Raw genomic sequence first — 16,075 nt, 5'->3', positions numbered from 1 at the left:
ATCTTGCGTGAGCGCTGAAGTCTTCATTGGAAGTAAGTTTTAGCCCACTTTTTTTCTCGTGCAATCTTACAATACGACTTTGTCAGCCACTTTACTTAGAGTCATCCACTTTAATCAGACTACAACGCCTTGATAGGGCTAATAGACTATTAGCTATCTGCACGGAAAGTCACCCCACGTTAACTAGTAAAGGGTATCGAAGCGGACGACCTGACTACTTAAACACGAAAGTAACCCGTGAAGTAAACTAAGTGCTGTTTATAAGTTAGCTAGTTTATAAGTGGGCTAGCCAGCACCGCACCTGTCCAATTCCCACAGCTCACTGCTTAAAGCACGCTCTAACTTGTTAGCAAGGTAACTGTCACCTTGGGTAATGTCCTCATTACTTGACCTGTTATTTCAGCACCGAAATGGAGTCCATTTCTCTACCGAAAAGTTGGACGAATTGACCATTGCTCTAAATCAAGAGGTTGAAAATAACCAGCTCATGTTTAATGACCTCGCATATGGAGGGTACGAAATTATGAATATTAATTACATCTACTACTATACTTGCTAATCAGCTGTTTTTTTTTCAGAAAAAATAGCTCCATTTCATAGTAGGATCCGCAATACAAAACAAACTTGTTAATTCCTTTTTGCTTATTCAATTTGTTATTTCAAATGCGCTAGCCGATTATTTTATTCGTTATATCTCTGCTGTATTTATCTTATGCTGAGTTTTTAGTTCCTTGTCGCTCCTTTTAATGTTCAGCTCTTATACTAATTGATATATTTCAAGTACCAACGAGTACAACTAAGTAAGTTTAACTAATAAATTTATTGATTGAAAAGATAAGATATCTCTTAATTGTACTAGCATCAATAAATAACCTTATCTTGTATAATCAGCTATCACCTTTATCATGTTGAAGATGTTTTGAAACTTTCTAGATAAAAATTTTAACAAAAAAGTCTTTAGTCGTTAGTCGCCATTTGAAACAATTCAAATGTCAGGACCATTTGCACGTTCAAGAAGATGTTATCTACAGAAACGGTTATTAATCGGTTAATAGGGACATTGCCTCCGAACTAATAAAATGAAGCATGTCTGCATGAACTATCAAAATGTTAATGTTTGCGACATGCATGTACTTGCATGTATCTAATAATCTGCTGACAATATTATGTTGCATGCTGAAGCGTATGATCAATGTGGCTGATACACGGAAATAAAAATTTAATGTAACTTTAATCTTAATGTTTAATGTTTATTCTATATAAGTCATAAAGCATGCATGTGAAATTATATTTTCTGTTATTAAAGATTATAAAATGCATACTATATACTGCAATTGAGATTTTCCAAACATTTGGCAAGGTAGCCGAAACATTAAAAGAAAAACAAATAATGTCTTATCAGTAAGGAGATCGGTAGAGGATTTGCTATAATGGTAAAAGAGTATGAAGATAGGAGGGAGGACCAAGAAAAACAACTTAAAAAGGTAAATCAACATCCTCAGTTTCAACTTATCAAGTTTTAACTCTTTCAAGTAAAGAATCGCTTTGTATTTGTGCAAATGTGCAATCTTGAAATATCATCTTAGATTGCAACGTACAATATAGCTGGTACAGTTTTGCAACTGACGGCGTGCATTGTTTAACTTTTTATCATTTTAGGTGCACAAAGAGCTTGCAGAGGCTTCACAAAACGCTGCAAAGTTGGAGAAGGAGCGAAATCAGCTGCACAACAGTGCGTTTATTGAAATACTTTTACCTTTATTGAAATACCTTAACATTAAAAAAAGGAAATTTCGAATGAAGGGCAATCAGTAAATAATAGATCGAGTTCTAACTGTCCATTTCCTTACATAAGTTTTTACCACAACTTTTTCCCCTTCATTCTTCATTTTTCATCAAGTATTTGTAAGAGAGTTTGTAACAACGGTAACATCTCAGCTCTAAAAGGAGCAAAGACCGCTGCTGGGCGATCTGCGGCATCTCTACGTCTTCTCAACGAATCGTACGTCAATTTTATTAATTTTAATAATTTTATCAATTTTATCACTTTATTAATTTTAATAATTTTACAGATTTACATTTTACAAACTCAGTCATTTTACCTTTCTCTATAATTTCGTGATTCATCTTAGAAAGGATGGCACATATTTAGTATACAGTGCGATATAGGTCTTATAGGGGTGTATTTAAATTCACTTGAATTATGGGCTTAGAATGCTAATCTTCCAACTAACTAACTAAACAGCATATAAATAAAACCAAAACAATAGATCTGTATACTGGTAGGGAGATCTATTGTTTTTAGTTTCTGCTGGAAAGTTTCCAACCGACAAGTATAAGATGGGTACATTAATTAAGCACTTGTAGGGATAAACCTAACGAAAACATAGAACTTAGATGGTTGAGATGTTGGTGAGTTATACCGTCCGCTGAAATGAGAAATTAAGTTTAAATAATTAAGTTAATGATTTATGTCGTTGATTACAAATTTGTGCTATATCAGTTAATAATGTACTATGTATATCAGTCGAGTTATGTACTATATCAGTAATGTACAATATCGATCTCGTGAGATGATTTTATTGTATAGAACAATTTGTCCAAGATTTAAATCAATCCGCTTGATTGAAAAAAGGTAAGTGGTTAAATGTTCCATGGTTATAAGGTACTCTCGAAAATGGTGTTGCTCAAATTTTAAAAGGCTGGTAATAATAGACGCCCAAGAGTATAAATTAGAGTACGCACGCAACTTTCCGGCACGCCATTTTTAATATGTCGGTAAACACTAAACAGGTTGAAGAACTCGAAGCAGGAATTACTGGACCAATCGGAGGAAGCAGCTAGACTAAAGCGAGATAATGCTGAGCTGGAGTTTAGGATACAGCAGGCTAACGAGGGGCACAAACTGAACGTGGAGCTTCTCACTGGTCAGATTGAGGAGGTGAGGTGTCAAGTTCAATGAACAATGTCGAGTTTTCAAAATTTTGAATATATGTAATATTCATTATATATTGGTTATAATTAGTTGTGTTTGAATGGATGCTGATAAAACTTTATTTTTACTTACACCCCGAAACAGTAAGTGCAGTTCGACCATTAGAGGAACAGGGTAAAGTTAAACTCTTGAATATCTCTCACTCTAATATGTACAGGTGAGAGAATCTCTGTCGTATGAGGTAGACCAGAAGAACGTATGTCAGAGAGAGAGGGAGAAATTAAGGAAGAAAGAGATGGCGTGGAAGAAGGAGTACCAGTTTGGGATGAACAACCTCACCATCAGAATACACGCTCTTAAGGAACAGAACACTAACTTTGTTCAGCAGGTGAGGATTATTTTGAGGAGAACAACATGTTACTGGTGATTTCAGTGCTGGCTTGTTAGTCAGGCCTCAGGGAGTTTGGCAATCTGGTTGTGGGTTCAAACTTTACTCAGACTATGTACTCCGTGTTGAAAAGCTATAACTTATGAAACAGTTACATTTATTTCCAAGTATCGCGACGGCAAATTCTTGAGTTCAACTCCTTGTAGATATGAGTGCAAAGTACTTTGACAGGGAAAGTAAATGCTTGAAGCGATAAAAAAATTGAATAATCAATCATTACAATTAAGCAATATACCAACGACAAAATCAATTGATAAATATATCCTGCAATTAAAAAATACAATCTCCCGGATCAAATCTGTTTCCTCATGGAACCGGCTTGTTATGACGTTACCAAGTGGACTTCTAGCACATCCTACAGGTGGCCGCACATCTGGCCCTAATAGAGGACCCAAATCCACCAAGTTTACCCTTTAAAGAACACAGGTTGTTCTCAGCGGCTCTCTGACAAGTTCGGAAACTGGCGTTATCCACACACCTCTTAGACACACCTCGCTTTACTATTTTGTCTTCCGAGTCACCTGAAGAGGGTTCGTGATGACGTCATGGGTTTGTTTTGTGAGGCTAAATTTGTGAAACATTATAAATGAACTTTACAAAAATAAACACGATTCTTTTGTATTGCTCAAAGATCCAATATATCATGATCCAGACAAAGGATAGGGAGGTGGTAAATGTATCTTGACATTTAACCAAAGAAAGTGTTCAAATACCTTCTGATAAACCTAGAGAAGAAGGGAGCAGGACAGTAAGGGCGCACAGCACCACTACGAACCTCATCAACGTCATCATCTTGGTTTGGGATAATGAATTAAGAGAAAATAATGGAGTATCTGTTGTTTTTAAGTTCGTGCATAATCATCTGTTGACAGATTTAAGGAATTCAGGAAGTTAATTCCTAGCCAATTCAAATTGGATCTTGCCGTATGCCACATAAATTTAAAAAATCTAGGCAACTTGGTCATAATTTTGCATTTTTAGGTATTTAATAATAATAAATTGAAGTTTAAGAACAACACTATTAAGATAAACTTATACTCAGCAGTGTTTAATCTAGTCATCCCAGAAACTATCGTGATAAAAGTTAGGACTGCTATCATATAATACTTGAAAATATATCGTTCATACTAAAATCAGAGAGTGAAGCTTAAAATTAAAGAACTAACACTAAATATGGGCCAAAATCAGTCATTGATAAAGTTTTTCAAGTTCATGCTGAGACGATTTGAATAAGAATGTTTTTAGAAATGCTTTAAAAGATTGCAGGAATTCAACTGATGTGATGGTAGTAGGCAGACTATGTAGTTATTAAGACTAGCCATTTAATCACTATTAAGAACCGTACACGCTACCTAAAATTCCTGGAAATCGCCATCGATGAATGAGGAATCCAGGAATCTATGGCGATTTAACGCTCGATCATGCCACGAGAAGTGAGCCATGAAAGCACACGTATATATTTTCAATATTCTATATGACATAACATGGTAGAAGAGTGGCTGCAGTTCGAATACCCGCTAGATTTTCTTTTTAAAATGTATGTCGAATGAAAAGATTCCCAGCGACCGGGAACATGCTGCTCCAATGGAGCTATCCTTTGATAAAAAAACAGATTTACAAGTGTCCAGCCTGTTGTTGCCTAGAGGAACTCCGACAGGAGGACCAGAACGGATTCTGTTCAGTTTTAGCCTCCCGAGAATCTTAAATAGCTCCATTTGAGCTCCTAACTAGCGCTGCGTTGATCTGCTAACCATACTATTGCTCCCTGATTACTGTAGACGATTTTATACCTACACAATTACAAGTACCCATCATACCATATCAGCTGGAAAATTAGAGTTCAGTTGTCCCACCTTTTTGTGGAAGTGTTTAAGATTTTGATTATAATTATAATTATAACTAAGAAATTACGACCAATTTAAGTCTAATTGCTAATCTCCTTTGACATTCTGATTTTTGTCTGGAAATTTGCATAAAACTACAAATCAATACTATAGCAATCAAATGTTTCAATTAAGCAACAAGTCAGTCGACGATTGTGCTTAATCAATGCAGACAACATTCATTAATTAAGGGGGAAAGAACGCCCGTCAAATTGAGGATACCGCCATAATATTGAAACCATTATTCATTAGGTCATAACTCCTTCATACACTCTCAGATCACCTCGCTAAAGAAAGACATTGAATCGGGTAACGAACTAGTCATTGAGCTCCGCAAGCAATCGTCACTGGACAAGGATGAAAGTCTCTACGAATGTGACGAACTTAACAACGAAATCATGGACCTAGATGTAAGTTTTATTCATTAATTAGCCCGGGCATTCTTTTTGTATGATTTTGTATGATTTTGATCGCCGTTCATTGAAAAAGCGTGGCCAGGTTAGAGTGGAACTTAATCTCCTCAGCCCATGCAATCTTCTTTTACTGCTATTCAAAAATAGTGTTTTATAGCACGATATATAGCACCCAGATGTAAATGATGAAATCTATGATATGATAAATTTAAATTCCAACAAATGGGTTGGATAAAGTATCCATTCTGGTCTGATAAATTAGTATATAATGATTGTTCAAAGAGGTTGGAAGCGAATGGCTGCATCCCAGTTAAACAGTTTGATAGTTATCAACCTTACCTTCACCTCCAGCTAATTTGTCGATTTGTCGTGGTTTTAAAGTGTTTCGAACGACTTAATCATATTGATACTCCGTTCCGTAACTGGTCTTTGCCGATGTTCTGTCATCGGCTGGTATGATTCATGAGACAAACGGAATAAAATTTCCCAGCCGTTAAATCGACGGGGATCCGACCTTAACTAGAATTTCGCTGCGGTTACATAGTTACAATTACATCACCAAGCACGCAGTTATCCTTCAATGTAGTTTTATCATTTTAGGGGTGCAGAACCTGACAAATATTTGACACCCGCATTTTGGGTTTAAATTTAAATATATTTTAACCTGTGTAACAGTCGTCAACCACTAAACATGCTGGTTCAGGTTGAATTGCTATGCGTGCAATTAGTTATTACATAACTGTGTCGCGTGCAGCAAAATATATACGCCTCCACAGGGCACAGAAAGGTCGTTGTTTATATTGCGAAGGAGTCGACTTCTGTCCTCATTGTAACAACGTTTGGCCACCCCATATAATACCCAAACCCGGGTATACTTATTCCCTACGATTTTTTGCCTGGGTTAAACAAAAAGTTGAATATCTGGTTTAAAATGGAGGGAACGCAGAATCCTCGATTTAAGCGAGACTTTAGTAACGGAAAGTTAACCGGGTGCCCGGATGGCCGGCCGCAGATGTTGTAATACTAATAAAAACTAGACATACTTTGATACGTGTAGAATTGGTTAAAGTAGGCAAAAATCGTCGGTAAATTTACCGTTAAACTTAAATTCTTGGGAAATCGAGATTTCAATTTTATTTCTTGCGTGGTGAATATTCGCACGGTAAATAGTGGCAGAACTTAATATTTTCATACTCCGCAGAACTTGATAATAAATACACAAGTAAAACTGGTGAAGCTGCAAGACACTTTGGACGAGATGAAACCTGTTTTCGTTGAACTGGAGAAAGAATACGCTGATAAACAGCTGTTTTACGAGCAGGAGAAAAAAATAACCGTCGGTAAGTTAACTTATAAATTTAACCTTAACATAAATAATTTAACTTAAATAACTTAACTTAAATAACTTAACTTAAATAACTTAACTTAAATAATTTAACTTTAATAACTTAACTTAAATAATTTAACTTAAATAACTTAACTTTAATAACTTAACTTTAATAACTTGACTAATAAAACTTGGGCTTGATAAAAACTTGATATTATCTACAAAGCGATAACGAATCTATCCAACTATAATATGATACATGATATTACGATCAAAGGACACGATGATTACAATATTACACATTAAACTTACAGTTATAAGATTCGTTGTATTTATACAACAGATCGTTCAACCTTATTTAAACTGTTATAACTTTGCAGCTATTCGTATTTGATCCTAAGATATGTTAAGCACTTTGTCGAAAAAGAAACACACAGATCAGTATCATCTAACCTAATGTTGATATTCGTTAAGCTTTGTCAGGGCCATCACATTGTGTGACAGAGAGGAGATATCCCTGTCATTCCTCCAGCAAAGCAGCAAGTTTGAATTATCATACAGAGACTGGTTTGCTGCTGAGCTCGCCGTTTTCTGACAAAAGTGCTTAAAGACCACTTAAAAATCCGTTCGAAAAAGGGGGTTTCTGGGGGCCGGCGATTGGTTCTAATAGTCTCTGATGGTTTTCAGGGATAGTTCTTAACCCAAAAAAGAAATTTGGGTGAAAGAATTCAGAATTTCAAAAATGGTCCTAAAGCACTTTGTCAGAAAACGGCGGGAGCTGCGCTGTGTCTGCATGCAGATGGAATGAATGCAAGGTTTCAAAAACGTAGCCTGGAGATAAACCGTACTTGTGTGGTACATGGTGATGGGGAATCTTCCACACATGAGGCTGAATAAACTGTTCCCTGCGACGCTGTAGAGATAGTTGTGAAGAAGGACCCAATAATGAAGACCACGCATTCCAGCGATCCTTGCAGTGATGTCACCTATCTTGGAGGAGCGGCCAATAATATTCCAATAACTTGTACTAATATTGGATAAAATATGTATTGATGACTACAGCAAACTGCATTTTATTAAACTTACCCCGGTATTATAACATATTAGGAACAAATTTCAAAGATCGACACAAGTCGCCGCCGATTCTGTCACAAAATAAACCTAATATCAGAATAAACGTTTTAAATTTTATCAAATGTGTCAACGTGGATTGTAATCAAAATTGAAGCAGTCACTATAATTCCAGTAATTACAGTCCTAAAACAGTGCCGACAGTCGCTTTAATCAATCCTGATTTCCTCACGTGTCAGTCTAGTGCTATGTCGAGGAGGTCTCTGGTAAAAGTACCCACGTGCATAAACTACACGTGAATAAACTACACGTGCATAAACTACACATGCATAAACTACCTGCTCTAATGAGTTTCACACCAGTTGCCCAAATTGTAGGTTTTTAGGTCGGAGAGGAATATCAGGATTGAAAGCCCTGCTTTTGTAAAGCAATTCTATAATAAATCGTGTCCAGTGAGGATATAAAAATACAGGCGAATTTGCGTACTACAAAATATTTATAGCAAGACCACGAACAGACTGAAAATCCCAGACTGAAAAGTGAAATCGTATACTTATATTTAGGAACTATAAACAAGCATTCGATTATCCTAGTCTGCTTAACCCAGGTGCAGGCAATATCAACTCGAGGTCGAGTCATGTGCTATGTCAAGGTGATAACGCTATCCAAGACCAATGGAACTTAACTTGCGATTTTCTCGAGAACTGTCTTATTTTTTAGAACAGTCTGATGTCGTACAACTCTACCCAAATTGGTTGGGAACATGACGTTTATTTACCTGAAAATTCGAGCCTGACGGCCCTCATTTCCGGGTGAATAACCATAAAAACGTGATAATAAAATATTGTCACAGTTGCAGTAGAGTGACGAACAGACAGTATCTAATCAGATATTGTCACTCTAGCGTTATAATACGGACCCTATTTTCTATTCAAAGTATAATGTAGTAATCCAACAGTCAAGCTAATCACAATAATTGATCTGAACACAAGTTCGGTTATAGAATATAAGAATAAAGGAATTAGTCGTTGTGTTGTTGTTGAGCACATATAAGTATGACTTATTTTCATAAACGTCATAAACTGTCCTTTATCTTTGATCGCTTTATAAACGTTCTTATAAACGTTCTTACAATCGTTCTTGTATAAACGTTCTTATAAACATTCTTGTAACCTCTTAACAAATTTTGCAGACAGAAAAGGAGACAAACAGACCTTGGAGGATAAAATCACAAAATTAAAAAGGGACATTAAAAGACTACAGATGCCCCGGGTACGCTTACATTTTACCACAAATAATAATCTTAACATTAAATGAATGATGAAAATCTTAGATTTACATAGTGCTCGACAGAAAGCTTTTCTGCAGATACTACAAGACATTCTGTTGTTCAATAATAGCGTCTTTGACTCAATAGCAAAGTGCTGTTATTAGGCACTGGAAACTTAACAATTAATTTCTATAATCGTTTAATTATTTTATAATTTGCAGGAGAAGTTAAACGCACAGATACGGGACAGCAGGTTCAGTTCACTCAACCAAATACGGGAACAAGCACGTGAGAATCTAGAAACAGAACAAAACATCAAGTTGATGGAGGAGAAGAGATTACTAATGGGAAAGTCTAACGATAAGATCAATGAGAAGGCTCATCATCTGAGAACTGATGTGGTCGACATCGAGGGTTAGTTCTTCACTCTGTTAAATTGTCGCTTTTTAAGGCATAACAATCGAGTGATAGTGTTTTAAAGCTGTTTATTGTTTAACAACTTTAGCAAGTGAAATATTGGTCCAGTGCAAAACCTTTTAGCTGTAGATAGTTTTAGTAACATGAATGATTATACCCTCAGAAAAGATAGCGAATGCGGAAAAGAAAGTGACTCAACTGGCTAAGAAATTGGTCGAAGAGAAAACAGCACTGATATCTAACTACAAAAAAGATCTCGAAATGGACGGGTAAGATAAATTAATTGTGTTTTTTGATCATGCACATGTAAATTATGAAACGTAACCATTTGGAATAGTGGTTAATCGCATAACACATTGAATTGGCAAAAATTATTTATTGAAACTACTACTAGAGCAAGAGAAGGTACGATCAAACTTTAACGTAAGCCCTTATATCTGATCTGAGTAGTTCCCTATTTTTTTGTAATAAAGCTGATGATCTGTTTACAGGATGTACGCTAGAGTTGATTTGGGGATCCTTGGTGACATAACAGAAATGCATCAAACAACAGAGCAGAGACAAGAACGAGTAGCAGATATCCGAGCTCAGCTTGAAGAACAGATAAGCAACATGGACAACTTTATTTTCAGAGTCGCATCCCGTAAGTTTCAAAAATTGTCATTGTAAGGATAAAGATTGGAGTTGGTTTGAAATACATTTAGGGAGCATTTTTACCAAATTTTTGCTTTTAGGCCCCAAAAAGCCAAAGCCTAGTTTCTCTTTACTTAGAAAGTTTGTTGTCTTGCCGCTGGTTAAGACACTGAACCTAGGTGGTCCACAAAAGGATATAATGAAGATGTCTGCCTCTGGGGTGTGGCAAACCTCCAGGAAGAGTATGCCTGAAAATATATGAGAAAATGATGGAAGTAAAGTAACACGTGGAATGAGGACCGAGGGGGAATTAATAAATGCTCGAATGTCGAGAGGATTATTTATAACCAGAAATAATGAGCTAAAATAGCACGAGAATAGGAATTAGGTAACGCCGATCCGGTTTGGTCCAGCTTAGGCCTTAGTGCGAGTTGCGAATTTGACAATTTAGTAGTAATATGTTCATATTGCATTGGTTGTCCAAGACGTCATTGACAGAGAGGTAATAATCCTGAAAGTATTGCCCTCGCAGTTGTGCAATAGCTGGACACTGTCCAAAAAAGTGCGAGACAGTCTCTTTTTCATCGCCGCACATAGGACATGCTCTAGCTGGTGCTTGATTCGCTAATAATATGGAGATGTTCACTATTCAGCCCACAGTGTTTGTGCACTACAGTTCTGAATTTCTATAACATGTTGTTCTTAAGTGCAGTTTTGAGGTTTTTGATGATGGTGGCATATTTGCTACCCAGTGTCACCTTGGTGTGTCTGGGACCATTTGTGAACCAGTCTTCCTGATTCAGTCTGGTGACTATGGTTAATATGAAGTTGGCTAATTGGGTAGAAATTAGAATATTCGCACTGAATTCAATTTTGCACACGGCGAACTCAGTACCCTGCGCGCGGGAAGCGCGTCTGTTTGTGCGCGGCGCGGTCACTATGGTAATGGTATGATTTAGAAATATAAAGTTGACTGTTAGCATTTATTATGTAGACCGTCTAATAATCTCATAACTTTTAGAGGACAGCGTGTTTGCCTTCATCTGGTTATCTTCTTAGTTGATTACACATTACAACTTTTCAGCGGCACCCACACCGAAGCCTCCTGCCACGCAATCAAAGCAGCTACCACACTATTCCGTTGTGCCGGACATAAAACCCCCATGTGAGTTTATTAAAGCTGAATTTAAAACATTGGCGATTGGCATTTGTTCGGAATTTGAACATTGAATTTTTTTGACCATAAAAAAGATTATTGTCTCTCGTAAAAACGTAATTTTCTTCAAAATAACAACTAAGTTTCAGTACCACTGACTGTGGGTCAATTTTAAGGGGAATCAAGACGACTATTATAATTTTGAGGGTAATCATCAAACAATGCTCGAAATTGCATGACAGCTAATTGCTTGAATGCTCAGCAGTACAAGCATTGTTTAACTGGAGTTGGATTGTTATATCATTTATTCTATTGTCCTGTAAAAAAGGTTAGGTTTGTCAATCGAGCTAACGATATGCTTCGGAAATGCATTCAACATTCATGGTCGTTTTCTTCGTGCGTTATGTCTTGGTAGTTAAATTTTACTGCAGCAGATCTAACTTGCCAGTACCTGCAGTTACGGGAGCGGGTGGTAGAAAAAACACTGCTCAGCAAAAATACAGTTCCCAAACAGCTAAGACCTTCCTAACAATCGAATCATCTAGTTCGTAGTTCGAGTAAGTTTGCCGAGCTGAGTGACCTACGGCCTACCTATTGGTTCGCTGATCTGTAATGGTGTGATCTTTTGATTTAAGAGTTGCCCTCCCCCCCCCGGATTCTAAGTCGACTAAAGCCATGTTACATCGTGCAGCAGGAAGTTTTGACCTCATGGTACCTGATTCCCAAGTTCTGACCGGGGATGTATACTCTGTAGTCTGTATTCGCTTCTCACGCATTTCACTCGACCACAAGTGGTCCCACGCGCACTCCACGGATGAAAGGAATGTAGTCAACAGAAAGTTTACAGCTGCTAAACTGATATACAGCCACCGGCCACGTTCAGTATTCTATCTTGATGAACACGCTGGTTTGGGTTAATTGTAGAGCTCGGCAGCATCTTAAAAGTAGTGAAGCATCAATTAATTATATCTTTTAATAATGTTAATGACTGCCCAATTCAGCACCAGAAGCATCTTTGAAGGTATCTAGCTAATATAATTATATCCACGAAAGATTTATAATTTTTGGAAATTAATTGCATCGCATGCTGATTTTACAGTATCTTTAAACGAAATATAATTTAAAATACAAAAAATGACTCTTCATTTCACAGGGCGTCCAGTGAACAGAAGAGGCATGCCATGGACAAGTTAGCCATCACCAATCACCAACCAGACCTGATGAATATTCTTAAATCTTCTCTCTTAAAGTGATAGGCTTTACTTTAATTTAGGTCAAAAAGCTAAATGACTGGACATATCCGAATGTGCTTTGGGCTGTTTAGTGTTTGGCATGTTTATTATGTCACTGTAATAAACGGTCGAAGAAGGGACTTTAATGCGAGATATACATTTCTGGAACTTGGAATTTATGTTCAGAGACTTTTATTTGTAGATTAATTTGTGTGATTAAACTTTGTATATAACATTGTGATGAGATTTTATTTCTGAAATGTGATTACGGACTTGGTTACATGCTTTGTTTTATTTATCATACTAGAACAATATGGGGGGGGGGTCCAACCCGATGTCCGATATGAGGGTTGATGAGGCCAAAATCGGAATCGGAAAAATCGGAAAAATCGGAAAAATCGGAAAATTGAGAAATTAACAGAATCGATCTCTAAAACCTCTCAGAAGTGATATAATTCAACCAGAACCCCTCCATATGCTATATTGTTATGAGAAAACGAACCAATTGGACATTCCAATAGTATGTTTTATGTGTTTTTCCACTGCAGGGGCGCTAGTATACTCACTACTAGTTGGAGTTGTCATGTACTCCCAGACCCGAGTGCTTTGGCCTTTTGACGTGAGATCGATTGTTTCTGCTCATTAATTTTATCCCTGTTACTTGTTATTATGTATTAGTACAACACTAGGTACCGGGTTATATTTTGTGGTCCGGTCTTTAAACATACCATAATATCACTAGTACACTGCACCTTAAATGTATAGTCAAGTACATTTGTATCGTAACACATGCTTGGCTGGGGGATCATGTTTTGTGTCCGTTCGGTACCCTATATTTTCAAAACGGACAAAAAGTAGGGCGAACAAAAACGGACAAAAACAGACAAAAACTGACAAAACATTTACATGTCCTCCTCCTCCTCCCTGGTCTTCCTCCTCCTTCTCATCAGTCCTCCTCCTCCTCCTAAGTCTTCCTTCTCCTCCTGAGTCCTTCTCCTCCTCAGTTCTCTTCAGTCCTCTTCCTGACTCCTCGTCCTCGTCCTCGTCCTTCTCCTCAGTCCTCCTCACCCTGCTCCTCAGTCCCCTCCTCCTCCTCAGTCCTACTCCCAGTCCTCCTCTTTCTCCTTCTCCTCCTCCTCCTCCTCATTTCTCCTACTCATCCTCCTCCTTCTCCTCCCCATCAGTCCTCCTGAGTCCTCCTCATAGTCGTCCTCCTCCTCCTGAGTCCTCCTCCTCATCCTCCTCCACCTCCTGAGTCCTCCTTCTGAGTCCTCCTCCTCATCCTCCTCTTCAGTCATCCTCCTCTTCCTCCTCAGTCCTCCCCAGTCCTCCTCCTCCTCATCCTCCTCCTTCTCCTCCTCATCAGTCCTCATCCTCTGTCCTCCTCATAATCGTCCTCGTCCTCATCCTCATCCTTAGTCCTCCTTATTCTCCTCCTCAGTTCTCCCCCAGTCATCCTCCTCATTCTCCTCCTTCTCCTCCTAGCCTCATCCTCCTCCTCCTTCTCCGCTTTCTTCTTCTCCTAATCAGTCCTCCTCCTCCTCGTCCTTAGTCCTCGTCCTCGTCCTCCTCAGTCTTCCTCCTCAGTCCTCCTCCTCATCATCCTCCTCCTCCTCCTCAACAGTCCTCCTCCTCCTCCTCCTCCTCAGTCTCCTCCTCCTCATCGTCCTCCTCAGTCCTCCTCCTCCTTCTCCTCATCAGTCCTCATCCTCAGTCCTACACTAGTCGTCCTCGTCCTTATTCCTCGTCCTTAGTCCTCGTCCTCGTCCTCGTCCTCGTCCTCCTCCTGAGTCCTCCTCCTCCTCCTCCTGAGTCCTCCTCCTCCTCTTCAGTCCTCCTCCTGAGTCCTCCTGAGTCCTCCTCCACCTTCTGAGTCCTCCTCCTGAGTCATCCTCCTCCTCCTCAATCTTCTCCTTATCCTCCTCCTCCTCCTCATCATTATCCTCCTCCTTCTCCTCCTCCTTTTCCTCTTCCTTCTCCTCCTAATCAGTCCTCTTCTTTAGCCCTCGTTATCATCCTCCTAGTCCTCGTCCTTAGTCCTCGTCCTCATCCTCCTCAGTCTTCCTCCTCAGTCCTGCTCCTCCTTCTCCTCCTCCTCAGTCCTCTTCCTCCTCAGCCTCCTCCTGATCCTCCTCTTTAGTCCTCTTCCTCCTCCTCAGTCCTACTCCTCAGTCCTCCTCCTCATCCTCCTCCTCCTCCTCCTCCTCATCCTCATCCTCCTCATCCTCCTCAGTCCTCCTCGTCAGTCCTTCTCCTCCTCGTCAGTCCTCCTCCTCGTCTTCAGTCCTCCTTCTCCTTCTCCTCATTCTCCTCCTACTCATAAGTCCTCCTCCTCAGTCCTCCTCCTCCTTCTCCTCCTCCTATTTCTCCTCCTTTTCCTCCTTCTCCTCCTACTCCTAAGTCCTCCTCCTCAGTCCTTCCCCAGTCCTCCTCCTCATCAGTCCTCCCCTGGTCCTCCTTCTCCTCATCATCCTCAGTCCTCCTCCTCATCGTCCTACTCAGTCCTCCCCCAGTCATCCTCCTCCTCAGTCCTCCCCAAGTCCTCCTCTTCCTCAGTCCTCCCCTCCTCCTCCTCAGTCCTCCTTCTCCTTCTTCTCCTCCTACTCCTAAGTCCTCCTCCTCCTCCTCAGTCCTCCTCCTCCTTCTCCTCCTTCTCCTCCTTCTCATCCTCAGTCCTCCTCCTTATCATCCTCCTCAGTCCTCCCTCAGTCCTCCTCCTCCTCAGTCCTCCCTAAGTCCTCCTCTTCCTCAGTCCTCCCCCAGTCCTCCTTCTCCTCTTCATCATCAGTCCTCATCCTCAGTCCTCGTCCTCGTCCTTCTCCTTCTTATCAGTCGTCCTCCTCAGTCTTCCTCCTCGTCCTCGCTCTCGTCCTCCTCCTCAGTCCTCCTCGTCCTTAGTCCTCCTCCTCCTCACCAATGAGCTGCTCCTCTTCCTCAGTCCTCCCTCTCCTCTTCAGTCCTCCTCCTCCTCAGTCCTCCTCCTCCTCAGTCCTCCTCGGTCCTTCTCCTCCTCCTCAGTCCTCCCCAGTCCTCCTCTTTCTCCTCAGTCTTCCTCCTTCTCCTCCTCCTCCTCAGTTCTCCTCCTCACCCTCCTCCTCCTTCTCCTCTTCCTTCTCCTCCTAATCAGTCCTCCTCCTCAGTCGTCCTCCTCCTCGTCCTTAGTCATCGTCCTCATCCTCATCGTCCTTAATCCTCGTCCTCATCCTCCCAGTCCTTGTCCTTAGTCCTCGTCCTCATCCTCCTAGTCCTCGACTTCATCCTCCTCCTCAGTCATCCTCCTCTTCCTCCTC

The 16,075-nt window shown here is 39.7% G+C and overlaps 1 protein-coding gene and 1 long non-coding RNA gene across 8 annotated transcripts in view; one reads left to right on the top strand and one right to left on the bottom strand.

Moving 5' to 3' along the window:
- The window catches only part of LOC134818438 (myosin heavy chain, clone 203-like), a 192,939-nt gene extending 179,874 nt beyond the window's left edge, over positions 1-13,065 (top strand). Inside the window, exons 9-23 of one of the 7 annotated variants that reach the window (XM_063827999.1) lie at positions 404-513; positions 1,403-1,484; positions 1,660-1,732; positions 1,939-2,002; positions 2,794-2,941; positions 3,153-3,323; positions 5,545-5,676; positions 6,881-7,019; positions 9,270-9,349; positions 9,569-9,761; positions 9,928-10,033; positions 10,256-10,407; positions 11,482-11,562; positions 11,703-11,760; positions 12,707-13,065. In XM_063827999.1, the coding sequence (XP_063684069.1) occupies positions 404-513; positions 1,403-1,484; positions 1,660-1,732; positions 1,939-2,002; positions 2,794-2,941; positions 3,153-3,323; positions 5,545-5,676; positions 6,881-7,019; positions 9,270-9,349; positions 9,569-9,761; positions 9,928-10,033; positions 10,256-10,407; positions 11,482-11,562; positions 11,703-11,728 (1,557 nt within the window). In that variant the 3' untranslated portion in view covers positions 11,729-11,760; positions 12,707-13,065. Of the gene's footprint in view, positions 1-403; positions 514-1,402; positions 1,485-1,659; positions 1,733-1,938; positions 2,003-2,793; positions 2,947-3,152; positions 3,324-5,544; positions 5,677-6,880; positions 7,020-9,269; positions 9,350-9,568; positions 9,762-9,927; positions 10,034-10,255; positions 10,408-11,481; positions 11,563-11,702; positions 11,761-12,010; positions 12,111-12,706 lie in introns of all 7 variants that reach the window. The other 6 variants (XM_063827995.1, XM_063827994.1, XM_063827996.1 and 3 more) reach the window with 6 other exon arrangements.
- Positions 3,568-4,177, bottom strand: LOC134817777 (uncharacterized). Its single transcript, XR_010160567.1, has 2 exons — positions 4,097-4,177; positions 3,568-3,904 (listed from the first exon to the last, which is right to left on the bottom strand). It is a non-coding gene; the product is annotated as an uncharacterized LOC134817777 (long non-coding RNA).
- Positions 13,066-16,075: the final 3,010 nt, after the last annotated feature.

Source organism: Bolinopsis microptera, chromosome 7, assembly GCF_026151205.1.
Source record: "Bolinopsis microptera isolate Bmic1 chromosome 7, MBARI_Bmic_1.0, whole genome shotgun sequence".
Taxonomy (NCBI): domain Eukaryota; kingdom Metazoa; phylum Ctenophora; class Tentaculata; order Lobata; family Bolinopsidae; genus Bolinopsis; species Bolinopsis microptera.
This window is presented reverse-complemented; position numbering and strand designations above follow the sequence as displayed.